At 51.5% G+C, this 23,372-nt stretch overlaps 1 protein-coding gene across 3 annotated transcripts; it reads left to right on the forward strand.

Annotated features, from left to right (window-relative positions):
* The first annotated feature begins 807 nt into the window (after positions 1-807).
* Positions 808-22,293, forward strand: LOC102940209 (zinc finger protein 883). 3 transcript variants are annotated; one of them, XM_037887347.2, is made up of 4 exons: positions 808-2,011; positions 4,655-4,781; positions 15,426-15,539; positions 15,881-22,293. In XM_037887347.2, exons 1-4 carry the CDS (start codon positions 1,946-1,948, stop codon positions 17,824-17,826), a joined length of 2,253 nt encoding a protein of 750 aa, XP_037743275.1. In that variant the 5' UTR covers positions 808-1,945; the 3' UTR covers positions 17,827-22,293. The 3 variants fall into 3 exon arrangements, with proteins under 3 accessions (XP_037743275.1, XP_037743276.1, XP_037743277.1); XM_037887348.2 differs by having other exon boundaries at positions 15,884-22,293; XM_037887349.2 differs by lacking the exons at positions 808-2,011; positions 4,655-4,781 and having other exon boundaries at positions 15,302-15,539; positions 15,862-22,293.
* The last annotated feature ends 1,079 nt before the right edge of the window (positions 22,294-23,372 follow it).

Below are 23,372 nucleotides of genomic sequence, written 5' to 3' on the forward strand. Positions count from 1 at the left end.
GACCCCTCCGGGCCCGCTGCGCCCCCTCTCCGGGGGTCTCCCCCCCGCCCACCGGATACCCCTCCGTCCTCCCCCCGCCCACCGGATACCCCCCCGCCCCCCCCCGCCGGGAGACCCCTTCCTCCCCCCGCCCGCCGGATACCCCTCCGTCCCCCCCCCCGCCGGGAGACCTCTTCCTCCCCATCCCCCGCCGGGATACTCCTCCGTCCCCCCCCCCGCCGGGATACCCCCCCCGCCCGCTGGAGACCCCTTCCTCCCCATCCCCCGCCGGGAGACCCCTTCCTCCCCCCGCCCGCCGGGATACCCCCCCGCCAGCCTGTTAACCCGTCCTCCCCCGCCCGCCGGATACCCCTCCGTCCCCCCCCGCTGGGATACCCCCCGCCGCCCACAGGAGACCCCTTCCTCCCCATCCCCCGCCGGGATACCCCTTCCTCTCCCCGCCCGCAGGAGACCCCTCCATCCCCCCCCTCTGGGATACCCCCCCCCCCGCCCACAGGAGACCCCTTCCTCCCCATCCCCCGCCGGGATACCCCTTCCTCCCCCCCCCCCCCGTCGGTATACCCCCCACCGCCCGCGGTATACCCGTTCCTCTCCATCCCCCACCGGGATGCCCCTTCCTTCCCCCCCCCCCCGCTGGGATACGTCCCTGCCCTCCCACATCAGACCTCGCCCCCACCTGCCGAGTCCCACCTCACAGCCCCTTCCCTGCAAGACCCTCTCCCGGGTCCCGGCTCGATCCCAGTCCCCTGTCAGATCCCCCCACCTGCCGGGTCCCTCCTCACCCCCCCCCCGCCATGTCAGTACCCCACACCTGCTGGGTCTCACCTCGTCCCCCATCCCCTGCCAGACTCTCCCCTGCCTGCTGGGTCCCTCTTCACCCCCCCTTTCTTCCGAGACACCTTCCTGGTCCCACCTCGCTCCCCCACCCTCCGTGTCCCACCTCACCCCCCCGTTCTCTACAAGACCCTCTCCGGGGTTCTGGCTTGTCCCCCCTCCCCCGCCAGACCCCCGCCGCCTGCCAGGTCCCTCCTCACCCCCACTTCCCTTTGAGACCCCCACCCTGCCAGCCGGGTCATGCCTCGTCCCCCTCCCCCACTAGACCCTCCTCTGCCTGCTGGGTCCCTCCTTACCCCACCTTCCTTGGGAGATCCCCTCCCGGGTCTCGCCTTGCTCCCTCACCCCAAACAGACCCGCCCGCCGGGTCCTACCTCACCCCACACCTTCCCTGTGAGACCCCCTCCCCTGCCCGCCAGGTCCATCCTCGCCTGCCAGGTCCCTCCTCACCCCCTCTTCCTGGCAAGACCCCATCCCTGCCAGCCAGCCAGGTCCTGCCTTGCCCCGTCAGAACCCCCCCGACCTGCCGGGTCCCTCCTCGCCCCCCTCCAGTGCCAGACCCTCCCCCGGCCGCCGGGTCCCTCCTTACCCCCCCTTCCCTGCGAGAACTGCCTCCCCGCCTGCAGAGTCCCACCTCACCCCCCTCCCTTACCTTACCCCCCCCCCCTGCACCTACCAGGTTCCTCCTCACACCCCCTTCCCCTTGAGACCCCGCTGGCCTGCCTGGTCCCTCCTCATTCCCCCTCCCTCACAAGACTCCCTGTCCACTCTGTCCCTCCTCATCCTATCCCTCTCCCCAGGGAGAAGGGGGAAGAGGAGAGGAGAGATGGGGTGAAGGGGGGGGAGCCTGGGGCTGGAGAGGCGAGGCAGGGAGCTAGCCTCCCCCAGGAGAAGCTTCATCCTCCACCCATGCTTTCCCTGTCTCTGCCACTTCCCTCTCAAATGCTGATAGAAATTCCCTCTAGTGCTTCCCCTGTTCTCTCCCTGTCTGGCAGACTCTAGGGTGTCTCTCTGCAGGAAAAGGGCCTGGGGGAATTGAGATGTGAAATGAACTAAAGCCTGTTCTGAAACCTCCACAACTGCCCTTCTCGCCCTGCCAGGCTGCAGAACGATGCCCACGTCTCGCTCCAGCTCACCCTGTCCTCCCACGGGACAGGGGAGAGAAATGCCAGCTCAGGTAGGGATTATCGGAGGGTGGCTGGTGGGTTCCTGCTGGAGGGAGAGGGACAGCAAATACACCGGAGATGGGAAGTTTGGTTTGTATTTTGGAGCAGGGCAGGAAGTGCCTAGGGTGGAGAAAGGGGGGAGGCTAGGGTGTGGCAAACCTTCCGGGACTAGTTTAATAAGTGGCTTAGAGTCTAGGAACAGATTCATGAGGTTCGGAGGTGGAAATGTCCTAATTTGTGGAAGAGGAAACAACTCACCTAGATGGGGCTAGGAAAAGTGGCCAGACTCCCAGTGCTGGAGCCTGACCTGACTAACCAGCAGCCGCTGTGAGATATGAAGGGGGCACCGACCAGTCAGGCTTAGGGGAGATGACTCTTCCCTCATATCCAGTTCCTCACAATGAGGAGAGTGTTGGGCTTCCTACCCATGTCATGGTGATGTCGTGGTGGGCATCTACTATAGACCACCAGACCAGGAGGATGAGGTAGACGAGGCTTTCTTCGGACAACTAACAGAAGTTTCCAGATCACAGGCCCTGGTTCTCAGGGGGGACTTCAATCACCCTGACATCTGCTGGGAGAGCAATACAGCAGCGCACAGACAATCTAGAAAGTTTTTGGAGAGTGTTGGGGTCAACTTCCTGGTGCAAGTGCTGGAGGAACCGACTAAGAGCCATGCTCCTCTTGACCTGCTGCTCACAAACAAGGAAAAATTAGTAGGGGAAGTAGAAGTGAGTGACAACCTGGGCAGCAGTGACCTTGAGATGGTCGACTTCAGGATCCTGACAAAAGGAAGAAAGGAGAGCAGCAGAATACGGACCTTGGACTTCAGAAAAGCAGACTTAGACTCCCTGAGGGAACTGATGGGCAGGATCCCCTGGGAGAATAACATGAGGGGGAAAGGAGTCCAGGAGAGCTGGCTGTATTTTAAAGAATCCTTATTGAGGGTGCAGGAACAAACCATCCTGATGTGCAGAAAGAATAGCAAATATGGCAGGCAACCAGCTTGGCTTAACGGAGAAATCTTTGGTGAGCTTAAACACAAAAAGGAAGCTTACAAGAAGTGGAAACTTGGACAGATGACTAGGGAGGAGTATAAATATATGCTCGAGTGTGTAGGGGTGTAATCAGGAAGGCCAAAGCACAACTGGAGTTGCAGCTAGTAAGGGATGTGAAGGGTAACAAGAAGGGTTTCCATAGGTATGTTAGCAACAAGAAGGTGATCAGGGAAAGTGTGGGACCTTTACTTAATGGGGGAGTCAACCTAGTGACAGATAATATGGAAAAAGCTGAAGTACTCAATGCTCTTTTTGCCTCAGTCTTCACAGACAAGGGCAGCTCCCAGACTGCTGCACTGGGCAGCACAGTATGGGGAGGGGTGAGCAGCCCTCAGCGGTGAAAGAACAGGTTAAGGGCTATTTAGAAAAGCTGGACATGCACAAGTCCATGGGGCCGGACGAGTTGCATCCGAGGGTGCTGAGGGAGTTGGCGGATGTGATTGCAGAGCCCTTGGCCATTATCTTTGAAAACTCATGGCGATCGGGGGAGGTCCCAGACGATTGGAAAAAGGCAAATGTAGTGCCCATCTTTAAAAAAGGGAACAAGGAGAATCTGGGGAACTACAGACCGATGAGCCTCACCTCAGTCCCTGGAAAGTGATTATTCCCCTCTATTCAGCACTCGTGAGCCCACACCTGGAGTACTGTGTCCAGTTTTGGGTGCCCCACTACAGAAAGGAGGTGGACAAATTGGAGAGAGTCCAGTGGAGGGCAACGACAATAATTAGGGGGCTGGGGCACATGACTTATGAGGAGAGGCTGAGGGAACTTGGCTTATTTAGTCTGCAGAAGAGAAGAGTGAGGGGGGATTTGATAGCAGCCTTCAACTACCTGAAGGGGGGTTCCAAAGAGGATGGAGCTCAGCTGTTCTCAGTGATGGCAGATGACAGAACAAGGAGCAATGGTCTCAAGATGCAATGGGGGAGATCTAGTTTGGATATTAGGAAAAACTATTTCACTAGGAGGGTGGTAAAGCCTTGGAATGAGTTACCTAGGGAGGTGGTGGAATCTCCATCCTTAGAGATTTTTAAGGCCTGACTTGACAAAGCCCTGGCTGGGATGATTTAGTTGAGGTTGGTCCTGCTTTGATCAGGGAGTTGGACTAGATGACCTCCTGAGGTTTCTACCAACCCTAATCTGCTAGCATCAGCTGTATCAGTCTCTGGCTAGTAGGTGTGTGATGGATCTGCTGAGAGAGGAGGGGCTCTCTCTTCGTCCCCTCACCCTGATTTTTTCTGGATGCTCTAATACTTGATAAGTTCATGCAGGCTAGGTCCATCAATGGCTATTAGCTTGGATGGGCAGGGATCGTGTCCCTAGCCCCTGTTTGCCAGAAGCTGGGAATGGGCAACAGGGGATGGATCACTGACGATTACCTGTTCTGTTCATTCCCTCTGAAGGACCTAGCATTGGCCACTGTTAGAAGATACTGGGCTAAATGGACCTTTGGTCTGACCTAGTATGAGCGGTGTGCAGGTAGGACTCTGTTGACTGCAAGCCACCCAGAGCATCCATTTGATTGGCTCCTTTCCCCATTGAATAGTGGGGCTGTGAGTGGGGCAGCAGGTACTGACTGTTGGACTCTTTCTCTTTCAGGGGCTGGTGACCTTCGAGGAGGTGGCTGTGTATTTCACCAGGGAAGAGTGGGCTCTGCTGGACCCCGCTCAGAGAGCCCTCTGCAGAGACGTCATGCAGGAGAACCATCAGAATGTGACCTCGCTGGGTAAGGATTCCTGTCCCCTCGGTTCTTGGAAGGGGAAAGCAGAGTTATGATTCACAACATCCCAGAATGCAACCTCTTCTCTGTCCTATTTCAGCATCACCCCGACAAGCCAGTGGCCCACATACTAACACTCTGCGCTCCCCGCTACAGTACACTCTGGGAACATTTCACAGGGGCAGTTCAGCACAAAGTCTAACAACTTCACTTTGCTAAGGCCAAACTTGAATTTAGGTCCAGCATAAAGACCAGAAGCTTCTGACCCCTGGTTGGGACTAAAAACACTGAGCCTACTCCAAACTCACCAGCTCAGACTTGCAAAGTGATATCACCCCTTTACCAGGGAAGTGGCGCAGGCCGAGGGATGTTTTGGCTGCTTCTTCCTGCAGCCCCCATTGGCCAGGGATGGCAAACTGCAGCCAGTGGGAGCTGCGATCGGCCGAACCTGCGGACGCCTCAGGTAGACAAACCGGCCCAGCCTGCCAGTGACTTTCCCTGATGGGCTACATGCCAAAGGTTGCAAAGCTTTTGACATGGTCTCCCACAGTATTCTTGTCAGCAAGTTAAAGAAGTCTGGGCTGGATGAATGCACTATGAGGTGGGTAGAAAGTTGGCTAGATTGTCGGGCTCAACGGGTAGTGATCAATGGCTCCATGTCTAGATGGCAGCCGGTATCAAGTGGAGTGCCCCAAGGGTCGGTCCTGGGGCCGGTTTTGTTCAATATCTTCATAAATGATCTGGAGGATGGTGTGGATTGCACTCTCAGCAAATTTGCGGATGATACTAAACTAGGAGGAGTGGTAGATATGGTGGCAGGTAGGGATAGGATACAGAGGGACCTAGACAAATTGGAGGATTGGACCAAAAGAAATCTGATGAGGTTCAACAAGGATAAGTGCAGGGTCCTGCCCTTAGGACGGAAGAATCCAATGCACCGCTACAGACTAGGGACCGAATGGCTCGGCAGCAGTTCTGCGGAGAAGGACCTAGGGGTTACAGTGGACGAGAAGCTGGAGATGAGTCAACAGTGTGCCCTTGTTGCCAAGAAGGCCAATGGCATTTTGGGATGTATGAGTAGGGGCATAGCCAGCAGATCGAGGGACGTGATCGTTCCCCTCTGTTCGACATTGGTGAGGCCTCATCTGGAGTACTGTGTCCAGTTTTGGACCCCACACTACAAGAAGGATGTGGAAAAATTGGAGAGAGTCCAGTGAAGGGCAACAAAAATGATTAGGGGTCTGGAACACATGACGTATGAGGAGAGGCTGAGGGAACTGGGATTGTTTAGTCTGCAGAAGAGAAGAATGAGGGGGGATTTGATAGCTGCTTTTAACTACCTGAGAGGTGGTTCCAAAGAGGATGGTTCTAGACTATTCTCAGTGGTAGAAGATGACAGGACAAGGAGTAATGGTCTCAAGTTGCAGTGGGGGAGGTTTAGGTTGGATATTAGGAAAAACTTTTTCACTAGGAGGGTGGTGAAACACTGGAATGCGTTGCCTAGGGAGGTGGTGGAATCTCCTTCCTGAGAAGTTTTTAAGGTCAGGCTTGACAAAGCCATGGCTGGGATGATTTAATTGGGGATTGGTCCTGCTTTGAACAGGGGGTTGGACTAGATGACCTCCTGAGGTCCCTTCTGACTCTGATATTCTATGATTCTATGATCCCTGGTCTATAGGATTGCCTTTATCCGTAGGGCAATAAGGCCTAATGGCCAGAGTCATTTGGGTTGCCCTGATCTTCATGGTGCTATGGCCTAGTAGCCAGGATCAATTAGATTACCCTAATCTGCACGGCAGAAAGGCCTAGTGGCCAATATCAAGGACAATGGGTTGCCACCTTGGGGTGGGTGGAGGCCGGGGTAGGGGGACCCAGGCCCTCCTGCTCCACCACGTCCCAGCCCAGGGCCCTGTCTGTGGCAAGTGTCTCTGCTATTGAGTCAGCAGGGAGCCGAGTGCAACATGCTGAGTGTTCTCAACCCTGCGACTGGCATCCTCCCTGGGCTACTTCCTACTACGTCTCTGGTAGTCATGTTTTGGGCATCTGCAAGGTTCCTGGATTTGTCAATGTGGAGGCTCCCAGCGATCCTGGGTTTTCCCAGACATCCACCTGGGTCTCGGTGGCCCTTGCTCCTGCTGTCAGAGCCTCTGGGGCTTCCTGGTCTGGAGCCTGCAGCGAGTGTCCTTCCTCTTCAGTTGTCAGCCCAGGCTGAGCTGAGCTGCTCCCCTTTATACTCCTGCTACATTTGGAGCATGCCCAGTGGGGCTTAGTGGGCGGGGCTTCCATAGCCCACAATGCAGAGTCAACCGGCCAGACAAAACCAACATCCTGGCTCGTAAAAAACAAAATATGTTATGGAAACAGCAGCTGAGAAATTGACCTTCACTGCAGCAGTTCTCAAACTGTGGGGCGGGACCCCAAAGTGGGTCGCGACCCGGTTTTAATGGGGTCGCCTGGGCTGGTATTAAGACATGCTGGGGTCCAGGGCTGAAGCCCGAGCCATGCCCCCCGGGTCCAAAGCCCAAAGATGTCGTCCCTGGGGAATGGGGCTTGGGCTGTGGCTTCAGGGCTTGGGCTTTGCTGCCCCCCACCCTGCCCCTCCCCCAGGATGGTGGGACTTGGACTTTGCTCCTTCCCTCCCCCCGACCATGGGGGCCGGGCACTGGCGGGCTCAGGCTTCAGTCCCTCTTCCTGGGGCCGTGTAGTAATTTCTGTTGTCAGAAGGGGGTTGTGGTGCAATGAAGTTTGAGAATCTCTGCTTTACTGTGTGCGATGGCCTTCAGGAGTCAAACACCCATATGACTGCCAGTGGTGAAAGCCGAAAGGAAGCCACTGGCATGAAGACTGAAGTGCTCAACACCAAGAGAAAAACCAAACTCGGTTTTTGGAATGTACGGACAATGTACGAGAAAAGAGAAGCTAGCTCAGGTCCCAGCAGAGATGAGACGCTACAGCTCACACATCCTGGGTGTCAGCGAGAGCAGATGGACAGGATCAGGAAGATTAACAACAGCCTCAGTAGAAACTTTGCTGTATTCTGGACGGGATGATGGACAACACCATGAAAGTGTTGCCATCCTTTTGAAGAAGGGAGTGGAGCGGTCCCTGCTTGAGTGGAAATCCATCTGCAGCAGAATTATGAGAGCCAGACTGAAAGGGAAACACAATAACATCACCCTGATTCAGTGCTACGCTCTGACAAATGACTGTGATGAAGAAGCAAAGGACAAATTCTACCTTACGCTACAGGAGGAGTTAGAGAGAGTACCACGGCACGACCTATCGTCATGGGAGACCTGAATGCCAAGGTCGTTAAGGAGAACAGTGCCAGAGGAATGGGAAGACATGGGTGTTGCATGATGAATGAAACGGAGAGAGGCTTGTTGATTTCTGCAATGTGAAGGATCTAGTCATCGATGGAACCCTATTTCACCATCATGAAATTCACAAGCTGACATGGTGTTCTCCAAATGGCAGAGATAAGAACCAGATTGACCACATGATGATCAATGGCAAATGGCGACGCTCACTGACAGATGTGAAAGTGAGAAGGGGGGCAGATGTTGGCAGCGGCCACCACCTTGTGATAGCCTCCATCAAGCTAAAACTGAGACGTGTGGGGCCACCAAACAAGGGACATAGACGTTATGATGTTGACAAGCTAAAGTCCCCTGAAGTACAGAAAGCCTTTGTTCTGCAGTGAAAGAACAGGTTTCAGACACTTGCAGACATTGATGAAGAGGAGGAGAAGGCAGATGAGGAGATCAACAAGAAATGGGACAAAGTAAAAACAATCTATGAACAGAGCAGTAAAGCCTGTCTAAGCCAGAGGCAGAAGAGAAGAAAGGAGTGGATTATACCCAGCACATGGAACACCATAGAAACCAGACGAGCCCTGAAGAAAAAAGGTTGACATAAAATCCCAGAAGCTAAAGGACAAATACTATGAGTAGCATAGCAAGGCACACCGGGAGATCAAACGCCTCGTGAGAGCAGACAATCGACGTTATATTGATAATCTAGCAACACAAGCCACGGAGGCAACTGCTCATGGTGAATAAGGAACCGTCTACAAAATCTTATCAGTGGTAAACGGCAGACACCAACAAACACTCTCATCAGGGACACAGAAGGCCACCTACTGACAACAGAAAAAGAACAAGAAATGCACTGGACAGAGCATTTCAAAGAATTGCTGGACAGGGATCCACCTATAGAGGAAGCAAACATCCAGGAGGCAGAAGAAGATCTTGATATCAACACAGACACCCCAACAAAGCAAGAGATCATTCAAGCCATCAAATCCTTAAAAAATGGCATGGTATCACACGTTTATCTGTGCCAAGCAAGGTATTGGGTAAGATCATAGTCCAGCTTATATCAGAGGCAGTTGATAGCGTTCTCAGAAAAGAGCAAGCCGGTTTTCGGAAAGGGCGTGCATGCACAGACCGGATCTTCACTCAACGAAACATGATAGAACAATGCTTAGAATGGCATTGGCAACTCTACATAAACTTCTTAGACTTTGAGAAGACTTTTGATAGCATTCACGGGACCGGCCTATGGAACATGTTGTATAATCAACATTATCAAAAGCATCTATTCCAACTTCACATGCAGTGTTGATCACAGTGAGCTCAGTTTTGAAGTCAGAACAGGAGCACATCAGGGGTGTGTCATGTCTGCAATCCTCTTCAGCATTGCCTGGGTAATGCCGCGTACAACAGAAGACGTTCCAAGAGGCATTAACTGGACACTCTTCTCATGCCTTGGAGACTTGGACTTCGCAGATTCTCTCGCTCTCCTATCACATACCCAACACCATATATAAGAAAAAACAACTCAACTCAACGCATTCAGCCAACAAAATGGATTGAAAATCAACTGCAATAAGACAGATATTATGACCTTTAATATTGCCTCACCATCACTAGTCGAGATAGAGGGTCGTGTTCTCACCAATATAGAAATATTCACATAACTGGGCAGCACCATCAGGCAGGACGGTGGAGCAAACCAGGACATCCGGAACAGAATCAATAAAGCCAGGAACGCCTTCAGGAGCTTAAATACAGTCTGGAAATCATCAAAATATAACACCAAAACCAAACTCAAGATTTTATCAGAGCTGCATACTTCCAACACTACTTTATAGTGCAGAATGCTGGGGAATGACAAAGTCTGACACGTCCAAACTGTCTTCATTCCGTACAACCTGCCTCAGAAAAATCCTCCGTATCTTTTGTCCCACAACAATCTCAAACGAAGACCAATTCACACAGTGCAGCCAAGAGGATCTGAGCCCCATCATTGCCGGGAGACGCTGGAGATGGATCGGTCATGTGCTTCAGATGGAAACTGATTCCATCACCAGAATAGCACTAAGATGGACACCTGAAGGCAAGCGAAAACGCGACCGCCTGAAAACAACATGGTGACGAGCTGTGGAAGCTGAGCTGAGAAACCTGGGGCACAGCTGGGGAACCATTGAAAGACGTGCCAGAAACAGACAGGAGTGGAGGAGCTTCGTCACGCTGATGGGAGAACCTTTCCCGTTGCTGTAGCGAGTGTCTACACTGACGCACTACAGCAGTACCGTCGCAGTGTCTCAAGTGTAGACAAGCCCTGAGATACGACATTCAGTGACACCCCCAGTCCCTCCTTTTCCTTACGGCGCTGAATCCCTCCAGCCTGTGGTCGCTGGTCCCGGCTTTCCTGCAAATGTCTGTGACGTTCCCCTCTGGTGTTATGTGGACCAGTGATCTGATAGGTCACTCCATTCCTTGACTCTGGGAGCCGGCCTTACCCTGCTCTGCTGTGAGAACCCCCCTCTCCCCCGGGCTGTTCACGCACGGCCTCTGGCATTTAAGCTGCTCCTTGGATTGTGCAACCGAAAGACACTAGTGAATATCTCCAGTCCCAGACACAACCCAAGGGACCTCCATCTTGCAGTGTCCAGTTATGCCCGCTGGACGCTGCAAGCTTATATGAGCTTATATCAATTTCTTTGTTAAATTGACAAAGTCAAATGTACCAGGCTAGTTATGCCAAGGGGAGTCTCTGACATGCTTCAAACCAAACGCACTGCTTCAGGTGGAATAAACAAACAGGTTTATAAACTATAAAGATAGATTTTTAAGTGATTGTAAGTCAAAACATAGCAAGTCAGATTTGGTCAAATGAAACAGAAACAAAAGCAAAATGCATTCTAAGCTGCTCCAGGGCTGGAGCACCCACGGAAAAAAATTTGTGGGTGCTCTGCACTCACCGGGGAGATCACTGTTGGCAACTGCCAATCAGCTATTTAGCATGCACAGCCGCCCTCATCAGCTCTTTGTGTGGCTGTGGCCAATCAGCTGTTTGGCACGAAGTCCCACCTATCAGCTGTTTCCCCTGCAGCTGCTGAAGCTCCCAGCGGGCTCCCACTGCAGGCATGTGTGAGTCCTTTTAACATTCAGGGCCGAGGGAGCTCGGCTGGGGGGACAAGCAGCCAGGGCACGGCAGCTTCTGGGCTAGCTCTGGAGGGGTGGGGCAGATGGGTGGGCAGCCCCTCGGCAGGGGGTTGGGGGGAGATGGATGGGCAGCCTCTCGGCTGGCCCCAGGAGACTGCTGGGGAGAGTATGGGCCAGGGGGTTTCTCAAGGACTGAGCCAGCCATTCTCAGCCCACCCTGGTGTCTCCCCCAGGACCTGTGCTCCCCCTCCAGCCAGGAAAGAAACCAACTGCAGACCCCCTTAGTGCTGGGCAGAGGGACAAACCAAAGGACATGGCTCCTTTAAGAAAAGTTTGCCCTTGTGTCTGATGAGTGAACTTGGGCTGGGGCCAGCAGCTCACACCCTGCCTCCCCCACCCCCGTGCTCCGTCCAGCGAGTCGGGTGCGCCCAGCCGTGGCCAAAGGTGCGAGGGGCTTCACTGCAGCCCCTGGTGCACATGAGCAGCCTCCCCCAGCCCGGACCCTGCCTATGCCCGGACCCCTCCCAGGTGGGCTCTGGGGGCGCCCAACCCCTATGGTTCTGACCCAGGTCCCGGGGCTCCGCATCCCTTCCCCGTGTGTGGGGGATCGGGAGGGGGCAACACAGCCCCAGGACTTCTAGCCCCATCCTCCCCGTGGGCTCTTCTCCATGGCCTTCTCTCATGCCTGGGAAAGTAACGCTTGCCCAGCCCCAAGCTGTCTCCCCCGCCCCCACGACCAGATCAAGCCTGCCTGAGCGGCTTTTCCTCCCAGAGAGGAAGTTTATCCCCTCCCACACCCATCAGCATCCCCTCCTCCCCGCGTCAGGAAGGATTGATTCCCTTCCCCTGGATCCATTCCCCGCAGTTCCCAGGGAATTCCCTTCCATCTACCCCCCTGTATCCGCTACATGTCAGGAGCTGCTGCCTTGCTTCACCTTGGGACACCTGAGCTCCTTCTGCTTCAGGGGGCCGGGCTGCAGCAGCCGGGTGGAGGAAGCAACCCCCCCCAGCCCTCCCCCCTCCTTGGCCATGGTCCCACCAGGGGCTCCCCACCCACAAAAGTTGCAGAGTGTGTGCGGGAGTCGGGGGTGGGCTGCAGCCCTGTGGACTGGGAGGAGCTGGAGCAACACAGCCTCGCCACACAGCAGGATGAAGGAACGGGCCGTTTCTATGCTGGGCTGTTGAATTAAATGTCTCTCTCTGGCTCAGGGTGGGCAGTTTCTGGGCTGGCCTCAGGGGATGGGGCTGGGGGGAGACAGAGCTGCTTGGAGTGCGTGGGTGGGAGCGGGCGCTAAACAGAGCCACCAGGAGGTGGGGAGCAGAGAGAGATGGGAAAAAGGACACGGGTGGAGAGCAAGAACTGGGAAACATCAGGAATGATAGACACACTTTCAATAACTAGAATGAAAGTGTATAAATATGTTGAAAATAGCCTCCCCTCAAAACTGGCAGAGCACCCCTCCAGCACACGCACCTCGCCCTTAAGGCAGGAAGGGGCAGAAAGGAGTGAGCGGCAGGTGGGAGGCATTTAGCAGAGGGGGTCAGCAAGAAGGAGGCATTCAGGGGGGTCTAGGAGGATGGGACAGGAAGAGGTGGAGTGGGGGCAGGACCTTGGAGAAGGGGGCAGAGCCAGGATGGGGCACCCGCCGGCAAAACCAAAAGTCAGCACCTATGTACCTGGGCCTTTTCCTTCCACAGGGAGGATGGACGAGAAGACCACTTGCGCCTCAAAATCCTTTATCCTTCTTCCCAGAGCCATGTAGTCTGCAGTGATCCGCTTAAGGTCATTCTTGGCAGTATCATTGGTGCCCATGTGGAGAAGCAGGAAGGGGTAGTGATCTGAGGGCTTGATGAGTCTCGGCAGTCTCTCCGTCACTTCGTGAATCCTAGCTTCTGGCAAGCAGCACACTTCTCGGTTTTCCCGGTTGAGACTGCAGATAGATGACTCAGTCCCCACTTAGGAGGGAGTCCCCAACCACCACCACCCGCCTCCTTCTCTTGGGAGCGGTGGTCGTGGAACCCCCATCCTTAGGACAGTGCATCTCATGCCTTCCAATCGGAGGAGTCTTCTTCTGTTCCCTTCCCTCAGATGTTTCATCTAGTCCACTTTCCGCATTAGTACCTGCGGAGAGAACATGAAAACGGTTGTTTACCTGTATCTGCGTTGCTGGTACAAGGGTGCTCCTCTTTCTTCTTCTGGAGGTCACATGCTGCCAATTTTCCTCAGCGTCCTTCTGTCCCCACTGCGCAGCCTGCTCTGAATCTTCAGAAAGTTGTGCCCGCAGAAGCATATCCTGATGTCTGTCCAGGAAATCTTCATTTTCTCTTATGCAACTCAGGGTTGATACTTGTTTCTCCAGACCTTGAACCTTCTCTTCCAATATGGAGACCAGCTTGCACTTTGTACAGACAAAGCCGCTTCTGTCCTGTGGAAGAAAGACAAACATGGCACATCCTGTGCAGGTCACAACAGCTGATCGCTCACCATCCATATTACCTTCCTTCTACGAGTTACTACAGGTACTACTCAGAGAAGCCTGTAAGATGAAATCTTCAGCGGGCTCTCCCTAGGTGAACTCCCTCTGTTAGCCTGTCCACTGCCCTTTCCTCCCTCTTGGCTTTGCCCCCCCTTCAGAGTCAGGTGAGCATTACTGAGTCTCTCCAAGCAAGGTTGAGCGATTCCCCTGGTGTGGCCCCATGCAGGTGAGTCATTGCATTGTAGCTCCCTTGCTGGACAATGGCTGTTGATGGGTTGTTTGATACCCCACCCGGGCGTTGGTTACTTTCCTTGCTGTTGCCTCTGGGGAGCTAAGATCTGGCTGATTCCCCAATTTACAGCACGTCTCAGTGACAACCATACTTCACAATTCTCATAACTTCATATGCATGAATGATTCACATGGACAGATAGAGAAATGACTTTCAGCAGATCATAACCTTTCCTCTGATACCTTACAAGGCACGCTTTATATGTAAAATCATGATTATATGAAAATGAGGAATGTGGGGGTTACAATACGCTCCACCAAGGTGTAGAATGTCACACTCTCCCATAATCTCAGTATTTCTCTCTGTGATTAAGAAGCAGGTCCAAGGTGACTTCCCCTCTGGCTGGAGTCTTTACTTCCTGGAACACGGAGTTACTGTCTCTGTGTTTTAGGAGCCCCTTTGCTGAGGAGTGTCTGTCTGTGTGTGTGTTCCCAGCAGAGATGGGGATAGCTAAATCCCTCATATGTGTCCACCTTGGAGCACCTGGGGAGGTGCCTCGAGCATTTTACTGCTTTAAAATGGGCTGAGTTAAAACTGATAGGCTCTTTTTTGTGAGAAATGTCCTGTCAAGGTTCCTTCCCCACTCTGAACTCTAGGGTACAGATGTGGGGACCTGCATGAAAGACCCCCTAAGCTTATTCTTACCAGCTTAGGTTAAAAACTTCCTCAAGGTACAAACTTTGCCTTGTCCTTGAACCCTATGCTGCCACCACCAAGCGTGTTAAACAAAGAACAGGTAAAGAGCCCACTTGGAGACGTCTTCCCCCCAAAATATCCCCCCAAGCCCTACACCCCCTTTCCTGGAGAAGGCTTGATAAAAATCCTCACCAATTTGCATAGGTGAACACAGACACAAACCCTTGGATCTTAAGAACAATGAAAAATCAATCAGGTTCTTAAAAGAAGAATTTTAATTAAAGAAAAAGGAAAAGAATCACCCCTGTAAAATCAGGATGGTAGATACCTTACAGGGTAATCAGATTCAAAACATAGAGAATCCCTCTAGGCAAAACCTTAAGTTACAAAAAGACACAAAACCAGGAATATACATTCCATTCAGCACAGCTATTTTACCAGCCATTAAACAAAAGGAAATCTAACACATTTCTAGCCAGATTACTTACTAACTTAACAGAAGTTCTGAAGAGCATTCCTGACCTGGTCCCGGCAAAAGCATCACACAGACAGACAGACCCTTTGTTCCCCCCCACTCCAGTTTTGAAAGTAACTTGTCTCCTCATTGGTCATTTTGGTCAGGTGCCAGCGAGGTTATCCTAGCTTCTTAACCCTTTACAGATGAAAGGGTTTTGCCTCTGGCCAGGAGGGATTTTATAGTTCTGTATACAGAAAGGTGGTTACCCTTCCCTTTATATTTCTGACATGTCCCATGAACTCCCCTGATCTCCCTTGTTTTCTATGCCCTGAGCAGGGTTTCCCATTTCCAAACCTGATGTGATCTCTCAGCTGGAACGAAGGGAGGAGCTGTGGGTCCTGGATCTCCAGGGCTCTGAGGAAGGAGAGATCCCGAGAGGCGCCTGCGCAGGTGAGGGATCATTAAACCAATTCAAATACACTCTGTGGCTGAAGGAAACACCTGGGACTCCCTAAAAAGGCCTTGGGAGCTCTCAGAGTTCAGGAGTATCCCCAGGAGGCCTTGTACCCTATGGGCAGCTATCGCTCACGGCTTCCTACCCATCCTGACTGACACCTGGCAGCAGCTCCCTCCCTGATGGGATGTGGAAGCAGAATTGTTCCCCTCCTCTCTCCCCTAAGGAGAAGAGTTTTGGAGAATTCAGCTACTAGATTTTTTCTGTCTCTCCAGCTCTAATTTTGGTTTGTTTTCCCCTTTTTCACCCATTTCTGAGGTTTCTCCCTGTGTCCTAGCAGGTGCTGGGATGGTGAATGAGAACGAGGAGCTGACTCCGCAGCAGGAAGATGCTGAGCAAGTGGAAGCGTGCAGGGGATTATCCCAAGGATCCAAAGGGAATGTGTCCAGGCGTGGTGTGAAGGGGAAAGCCTGTGAGAGCCAGCACAGGCCGGACAGGCAGCAGGGAAACCAGCTCAGGGAGAAAGTGGGCAAATCCATTAATTGTCAGGGGCCTCACCAGGACTCCCAGGAAATCACAGACCAGCAGGGAATACCTACAGAAGAGAGAAAAAACACATGCACTGAGTGTGGGAAACACTTCACTCTGAACTCCACCCTCGTTAGACATCAGAGGATCAACACGGGAGAGCACCCCTACCAATGCTGTGAGTGCGGGAAACAGTTCAGCGAGAAATCAAACCTTATTACACATCAGACAAGCCACACAAGAGAGAGACCCTATGAGTGCTGTGAGTGCGGGAAAAGCTTCACTCGGCACTCATCCCTTACTAGACATCAGAGGATCCACACCGGGGAGAGACCTTATGAGTGCTGTGAGTGCGGGCAAAAGTTCACTCAGCGCTCAGTCCTTATTAATCATCAGCGAATGCACACAGGAGAGCGCCCCTATACGTGCTGTGAGTGCGGGCAAACATTCGCTCAGAGCTCAGCCCTGTTTAAACATGAGAAGATCCACACGGGAGAGCGCCCCTATGAATGCTCTGAGTGCGGGAAACAGTTCAGTGAGAGATCAAGCCTTAATAAACATCAGACAAGTCACACAGAAGAGAGACCCTATGAGTGCTGTGAGTGTGGCAAAAGTTACACTCGGAGCTCATCCCTTATTAGACATCAGAGGAGCCACACAGGAGAGAGATCGTATCAATGCTGTGAGTGCGGGAAAAGTTTCACTTTCAAATCAAACCTTAATATACATCAGAGAATTCACACAGGAGAGCGCCCCTATGAATGCCGTGAGTGTGGGAAAAAATTCACTTGGAGCACAGCCTTTCGTAAACATCAGAGAATCCACACAGGAGAGCAGTCCTATGAATGCCGTGAGTGCAGGCAAATGTTCCCTCAGAGCTCAGCCCTTCTGAAACATCAGAGAATACACACAAGAGAGAGACTCTATGAGTGCTGTGAGTGCGGGAAAAGCTTCACTCGGAGCTCATCCTTTATTAGACATCAGAGGATTCACACAGGAGAGAGACCGTATCAATGCTGTGAGTGTGCGAAAAGCTTTGCTTTCAAATCAAACCTTAATAAACATCAGAGGGTCCACACAGGAGAGCGCCCCTACAAATGCTGTGAGTGCGGGAAACAGTTCAGTGAGAAATCAAACCTTATCACACATCAGATAGGCCACACAGGAGTGAGACCCTATGAATGCTGTGAGTGTGGGAAAAGCTTCACTCAGAGCTCAGGCCTCTTTCATCATCAGCGAAAGCACACAGGAGAGCGACCCTATATATGTTCTGAGTGCGGGAAAGCATTTCCTCATAACTCAGGCCTTATTAAACATCAGAGGATCCACACAGGAGAGAGACCTTATGAGTGCTCTGAGTGTGGGAAAAGCTTCACTGAGAACTCATCCCTTACTAGACATCAGAGGATCCACACAGGAGTGAGACCATATGAATGCTGTGAGTGCGGGAAAAGGTTCAGTTTCAAATCAGACCTTAATAACCATCAGAGGATCCACACAGGAGAGCGCCCCTATGAGTGCTGTGAGTGCGGGAAACAATTCACTTGGAGCACAGGGCTTATTATTCATCAGAGAATCCACACAGGAGAGCGCCCCTATGAATGCTGTGAGTGCGGGAAAAGCTTCACTCAGAGCTCAAGTCTCATCAATCATCAGAGGATCCACACACAAGAGCAGCCTGTGAATCCTGTGAAAGCGGGAAAAGTTTCATCCGGAGCTCGCACCTTAATAGACATCAGCGATTTCACAGGCTAGAGACACACCATAAAACTTTGTGTAGGGCAGAGAAAAGATTTTTTTAAAGACATTTGCTAATTCCCACATAGAGACTTTTTAGGGCTGTTTGCACCATTTGCATCACCCTCTTCTCTCAGCTCCCCCAGGTGAGTTGCCTGCTTTTCCTTTGGAGGTCGCCCTTCTCTGGGGTGAATCCTGTGGTCCTTTCTACCAACTCCCTTCTCCTGCGAGTCATCATGGGAGTGTGTCCCTCCTGCCAGGAGTGTCCGTCAGCCCCAGGTGGGGGAAATAGGGGTGACCTCAAGTAGCTACACTGAGCGAAAATCAACCTGGGCTTTGTCTCCACTAGGATTTTCCATGGGGTCGGCCTGCTGGAGGTGGCGATCCTAGTGCCAACACCCCGCTGTATGTGCCGTGCTGACACAGCCCAGGCTGGGGTTAGCTCGCACCTTCCCCTTTGACCTGTCCTAATCGACACCAATTTTCATAGTCTAGACAGGCCCTGAGCATCACGTGTATATTGTCACCCCACCAGCAGAGCGAGTGTTAGTCACCAGGTTCCCCCTTTGGTGACAGATTGTTTCATTCCCAGTCGTTCTCACGCTGGTCCAAGTTGTGCTGGGCAGCAGTTTTTTTCTTTTTACCATTTCCCTTATTGAAAATCTATTTCAATATAACAAAGAGGAGGAGCAGGAGTGGGACAAATGTATCATTTCGGCCTCTACGACACCGGAAGGAAATGGAGTGAGTCGACGGGATTCCCTCCTTCCCCATCACCGTCACTAGGCCCGCTCACACCAGCAGCGCTGGCGTCCGTCTGAGCCACAGTGGAGCTTATCCACCTATATTCTACCCCTCCACCTTCCAGAGAGTCTCTGCACTTCATAGCAAATTGATCCTAAATCCAACTCGTTCGGGCTGGAGATGAAAGTGTTGCAGACCTGGATCAGGAATTCCAATGGATCTCAAACACAGTGTGTTTAAATCCCCGTTTAAATCCCAGTTTCTGTCTATTGACAGAGCAACTTCTGGGCTTTTCCCTGCTGAGCTGAGACTGTTTGAAGATGAGAAGGTCGGCAGTTTTTTCCTATTATGATGAAGCTTTTTTTTTTTTCTAAATAACATGACTCCATAATAATGAAGGGCTGTTGAGTGAATCAGGTGTGAATGGTTCAGAGGAGAAGGCGACAGGGGAATCTGTTCTCCTGATTTTTGAGTCATCAGATGTAACCTGCTCTGGAATTTCATTTTGTATGAAAAAGAATGTGACTTACACCGCTCTTTGTTGTGGGATTTCTCTCTCTCCTGAAGGCCATTTGATCACATAATTTAATATTAATTTAGTTGTCCAGGATGTAGCTCAGATTTATCTGGGACTTTGGGAGAAAATGACTGTTTGCTAAAATAGTGCTTTCTTATTTTATTTTTGTCTTTCCCGCACCGCTGCATGAGGACATGGAAGAAGCTCAAGTGCAGTTCACTCACCAGGAGAGGATGCTCTGAGCCATCGGGTGTGCTACCAAGGAAACAGTAGTGGGTTTAGGTCTCCACTCTGAAATGGTGAAGAACAGCGTGCCCCAGATTGTGCAACTAACTGAAGTAACTGGGGGCGTGTGGCCTATGATTTAGGAAATGCTGTCCTTGTCTGTGTTGATGTGGAGAAACCAGAAATGGCATTTTTGATGAACTTGCCCTTGGTAGATGCTGCAAATGTGCATTGAAATGAAATCAGTGTTGTATGTGGGATAGCTGCAGAATACGGGGATTCTGATGCTGGAGTGTTTCTAGTCCCTAACTTAGACCTGTGCTACCGGATTAAAGAAATAAATTGGCTGTGTTTGGGGAAGTCATTCCTCACTAACACTGCTCATAATTTGGGTGGTTTTGTAAAGGATTCTATTCCACAGGAGTGTTAATGTACCCTGACGAGGCCAAGGATTTGGCAAGAACTCCGTTTGATACAGCAGACACCCAGTAGTTGATTTTCGCCCCAGAGAGGAAGCTGTGTTGAACTATGGTCCAGGTAAAACTTTTTGTTTGTTTTTAACACCGTTCCCTAATTCACTGTCACTGATTAGAGTCCCAAATGTTACCATGGCTCGAGTGGAAGGTCCTTCACTATTTGGATCCATGGTTCTTTGAGACAAAGTGAGAACTAGCTGATGCCTTCAGAGGAGATTCCTGCCCCAGCCTGATTGAGCACCAAGGACTTCCATGTTGTTTGATTCCCTCATCCATTACTGTCATTCTGTGTGTCAGACTCCAGTTTCAGACTGCTGGATAGACAAATGTTGAGTCCTGATTCTATGCTGTTGTCACTTAGTTTTGCTCTTGTGTCTGATTCAGTTGTACCACTTCGCATGCACCTCCTGATACTTCAAAAGATTGGAAGGTGTGGATATAGAGCTGAGGTCCTTTTTCTCATGATGCAAACCTTCCCCCATAGCAGGAGACCCCTTCCACCAACACTTACATCAGAAGGAGCAGAGATAAATGAACTCTCAGGTGTGGAAAGCTCCTATGCTGGTGTAGACCACATTTACACAGTGCTCACGTGGTGGAAATGGGGCTTAAAATGAAACTAACCTGTATGATAAGATTTCATAATCTTTGACTATGTTCTTTTTACCAGTGAAAATGAAGTTAATTATTGGTTAAAGCCTAATTTAGTGATAACCTGAATTATAGTGGAACACTGTGACTTACATTGGTTTGTTTTTTGTTATCCACCACTTCCTATATTACTAACCTTAAAAAGTTTATTTGATGTAAAACACCCTTTGGACTAAGGGGCTCTGAAGTACAATATCCCTCCAAGGCTGAGATGGGGGAACGTAAGAGAGAAATAGTGTACTGGAGAACATAGACACAGACATCAGCTCTTTCTATTTCAAATGTAATTTGTTTTGACAAGCTCTAAAGTAAAATCACTTAAGGAGACAAGTTGTGTAACCTTTTACCCAATTAGACTGTATGGGTCACTGAGTTCCCCTCTTCTCTGCAAAGCGAAGAGTATAATGTCTGTCAGGAGATGGCCACGGTTCTTTTTATGAATGATAATGGAAGCATGAGGCAAGAGGTAGTTTGGTTTTGTGTGTTGGGGAGGAGGGAGTTGGCTGCCCATTATTTTTATGGGAGCTGAGACCCCTTTTCGTTTTTTAAGGAAGCCCATTGTCACAGCTCAGCCTTTTAACCCTCAAGCCAGGCTATGGAAACCTCCCCAAAACTGTCCTTAGATGTCATTCATTTTTGAGATCTTTGGGATTCAGCCCTCCACAGTGCATGTGGTTCACAGCAACCAGTATTTTAACAAAACTGTGTGTTTAATGGGACTTTTCCAAACTGACGATAGCCTGAAGTCAGCCTCACTTGAAATGGATCAGGCCACATTGTCTGTACCAATGCATAATTCACACCTGATTTGCCTGGTGACTTCAGGGGAGTGACCACAATGTGGGGTGATCTGGAATTGTCAACCATGAAGACCAAGGTAAAGGTGGAAGCCCTTTTGCACCAGGAACCTGTCTAAGAAAGACATTCCAGGACTCCCAGACCGATCCCGTCTGGAGAAGGAAGTTGTAACATCAACACCAGGCTGTGCCAGCCTTGACCTGTCTCCTCTTACCTGAGAGCACTTGCGAATGTGGAGTATTGAGCCGGCGACCCCATCGCCTGGTTCCTTGACTGCAGCTCTAGATCCTACTCCGTGGAAGTCCAAAGAGCTGCAGAGTTGGATTCATTTGTCAGTTTCAATATCTGATTGTTACTTGTTCTAGTTTTTATCAACTGGGAGCCATTCCATCCTTCCTGTTCTACTCCGGTGGTACAGTGGGGTCAGTGCGTGCAGGTGTGTATGAAACCTGTCGCATCCATGCAGGAAAGGAGCTAAAAGGAATAATTCCCAAACCTAAATAATCCTAAAATGCTGCCCTACAATGTCAGTGCACACATGCTCCTCGTTCTGTGAAAGTGGTCAAAGAACCTAAGCTGTCGGATACATACTGTTAAAATTCTGTGTATTAAGGTCTGTGTCCGTATTAAGGTTTTTATCTATAGAAGCCACTGGGAGAAGGTTAGCCACAGACTGGTGAGATCTAAGGTGGAAGCTCTGAAGTTGTGGCTTAAATGTGAACAATAATTTGGTGTTAGAACTGAAATATTCAAGCAGCTGAGTGTGGATCGCACGGCCTGGGTGAAGTTCTGTGATTGGGATTAATAACTAAATGGACAGCTGCCTCCTCGGTTCCTGTTTCAGGATTTAACAAAGGTTCATTTTCTGCTGTATTGTTGTGATAATTTGGCTAAAGTGATGACTTGAGTCCAAAGCAAGATCGTTATTCACTGACGGATTTTCTGATCTGACCTGAACGTGATCACTGTGTTGTACACTCGAGAGCTAGCTGGGTGGTGTTAATAGTTTAGGGTTAGTGAGCTGTGTTCTTCATTTTATTTGTTTCTTCATTTTAATTAAATGTATAAAAGGGATATTTTTGAGTCATGTCTTTCAATAAGCTCCATGGGCGAGAATCGTGGAGTATCTGGGTGGAGATCAGCTGATGGACCACGGAGCCTTATCAGCTCTCTCTACATTAACCCTTTGGTTCTCATATGGGAGCAGCTGGGGGAGTGGGGGGCACCCATCTCAGCTCTGGCTGCATCCTAGGGGGTCAGAGCATCGCAAGGGGAAATGAGCTCCCCTGCGCAGCCTTTCGGGAGCATGGAGTGGGGGCAGGGGAGGGGGGCCGGGGCAGTGCGTCTCCCTGATGAGAGATTGCTGGAAGGACGGGGTATCTCTAAACAGGTGGTGGTTGGTGGATTTCTCTGCTGTCACTATCATGGCCAGACCCAGCCGCCACACCGGTCTGGCTTGCCCTGGGCTTGTGTCTGATCAGGCCGAGGTGAGGCTGGGGGTCTGGTTTGAAAGGTTATAAATGGAGGTGAAAGGGGCCAAGCAAGCCAGAAATGTGCTGGGATGGCTCTGGCTTGCTTGGCCTCTGTCCCCAACATCCGGCCTGGTCAGGGAGCGCAGGGGGCGGGCTGCCACTGCCCCCTCCCCAGCCGGGCTCTCTCGCAGGCAGCTGCTGCTGTGCAACCTGGAGTTAGGGTTCCCAGGCGGTCAGTTTTTCACTGGAATGGTTGGTCAAAAACAAACCCTGGTGGCTCCAGTCAGCACTGCTGACTGAGCTGTTAAAAGTCCGGCCAGCAGCTCAGCAGGGCTAAAGCAGGCTCCCTGCTTGCCCTGGCTCCGCAGCTCCCATTGGCCAGGAATTGAGGGATGGGGCTTAGGGCTGGGGGCGGCACCTGTGGGCGTAGGCAGCGTGGATGGGGCAGAGCCACCTGGCCGTGCCTCTGCGTAGGGGCCTGTAATGATGCCTTCACTTGCGCTTGCACAAATCAAGTCAGAGACCCCCTCCACGTGCAATCACCAGTGCTTCTTTTATTAAGTGTCAGCTCCCACCACCTTCTATTTACAGACATGTGTAAACCAGCAACCTGGGGGACAGCGAGCTTCTCCAGCCAGCAGGAATGCACAGCCTGTGACTTCTCCCTTTCCTTTCCCCCTT

The sequence above is a fragment of the Chelonia mydas genome, chromosome 28 (assembly GCF_015237465.2).
Source record: "Chelonia mydas isolate rCheMyd1 chromosome 28, rCheMyd1.pri.v2, whole genome shotgun sequence".
Classification (NCBI taxonomy): domain Eukaryota; kingdom Metazoa; phylum Chordata; order Testudines; family Cheloniidae; genus Chelonia; species Chelonia mydas.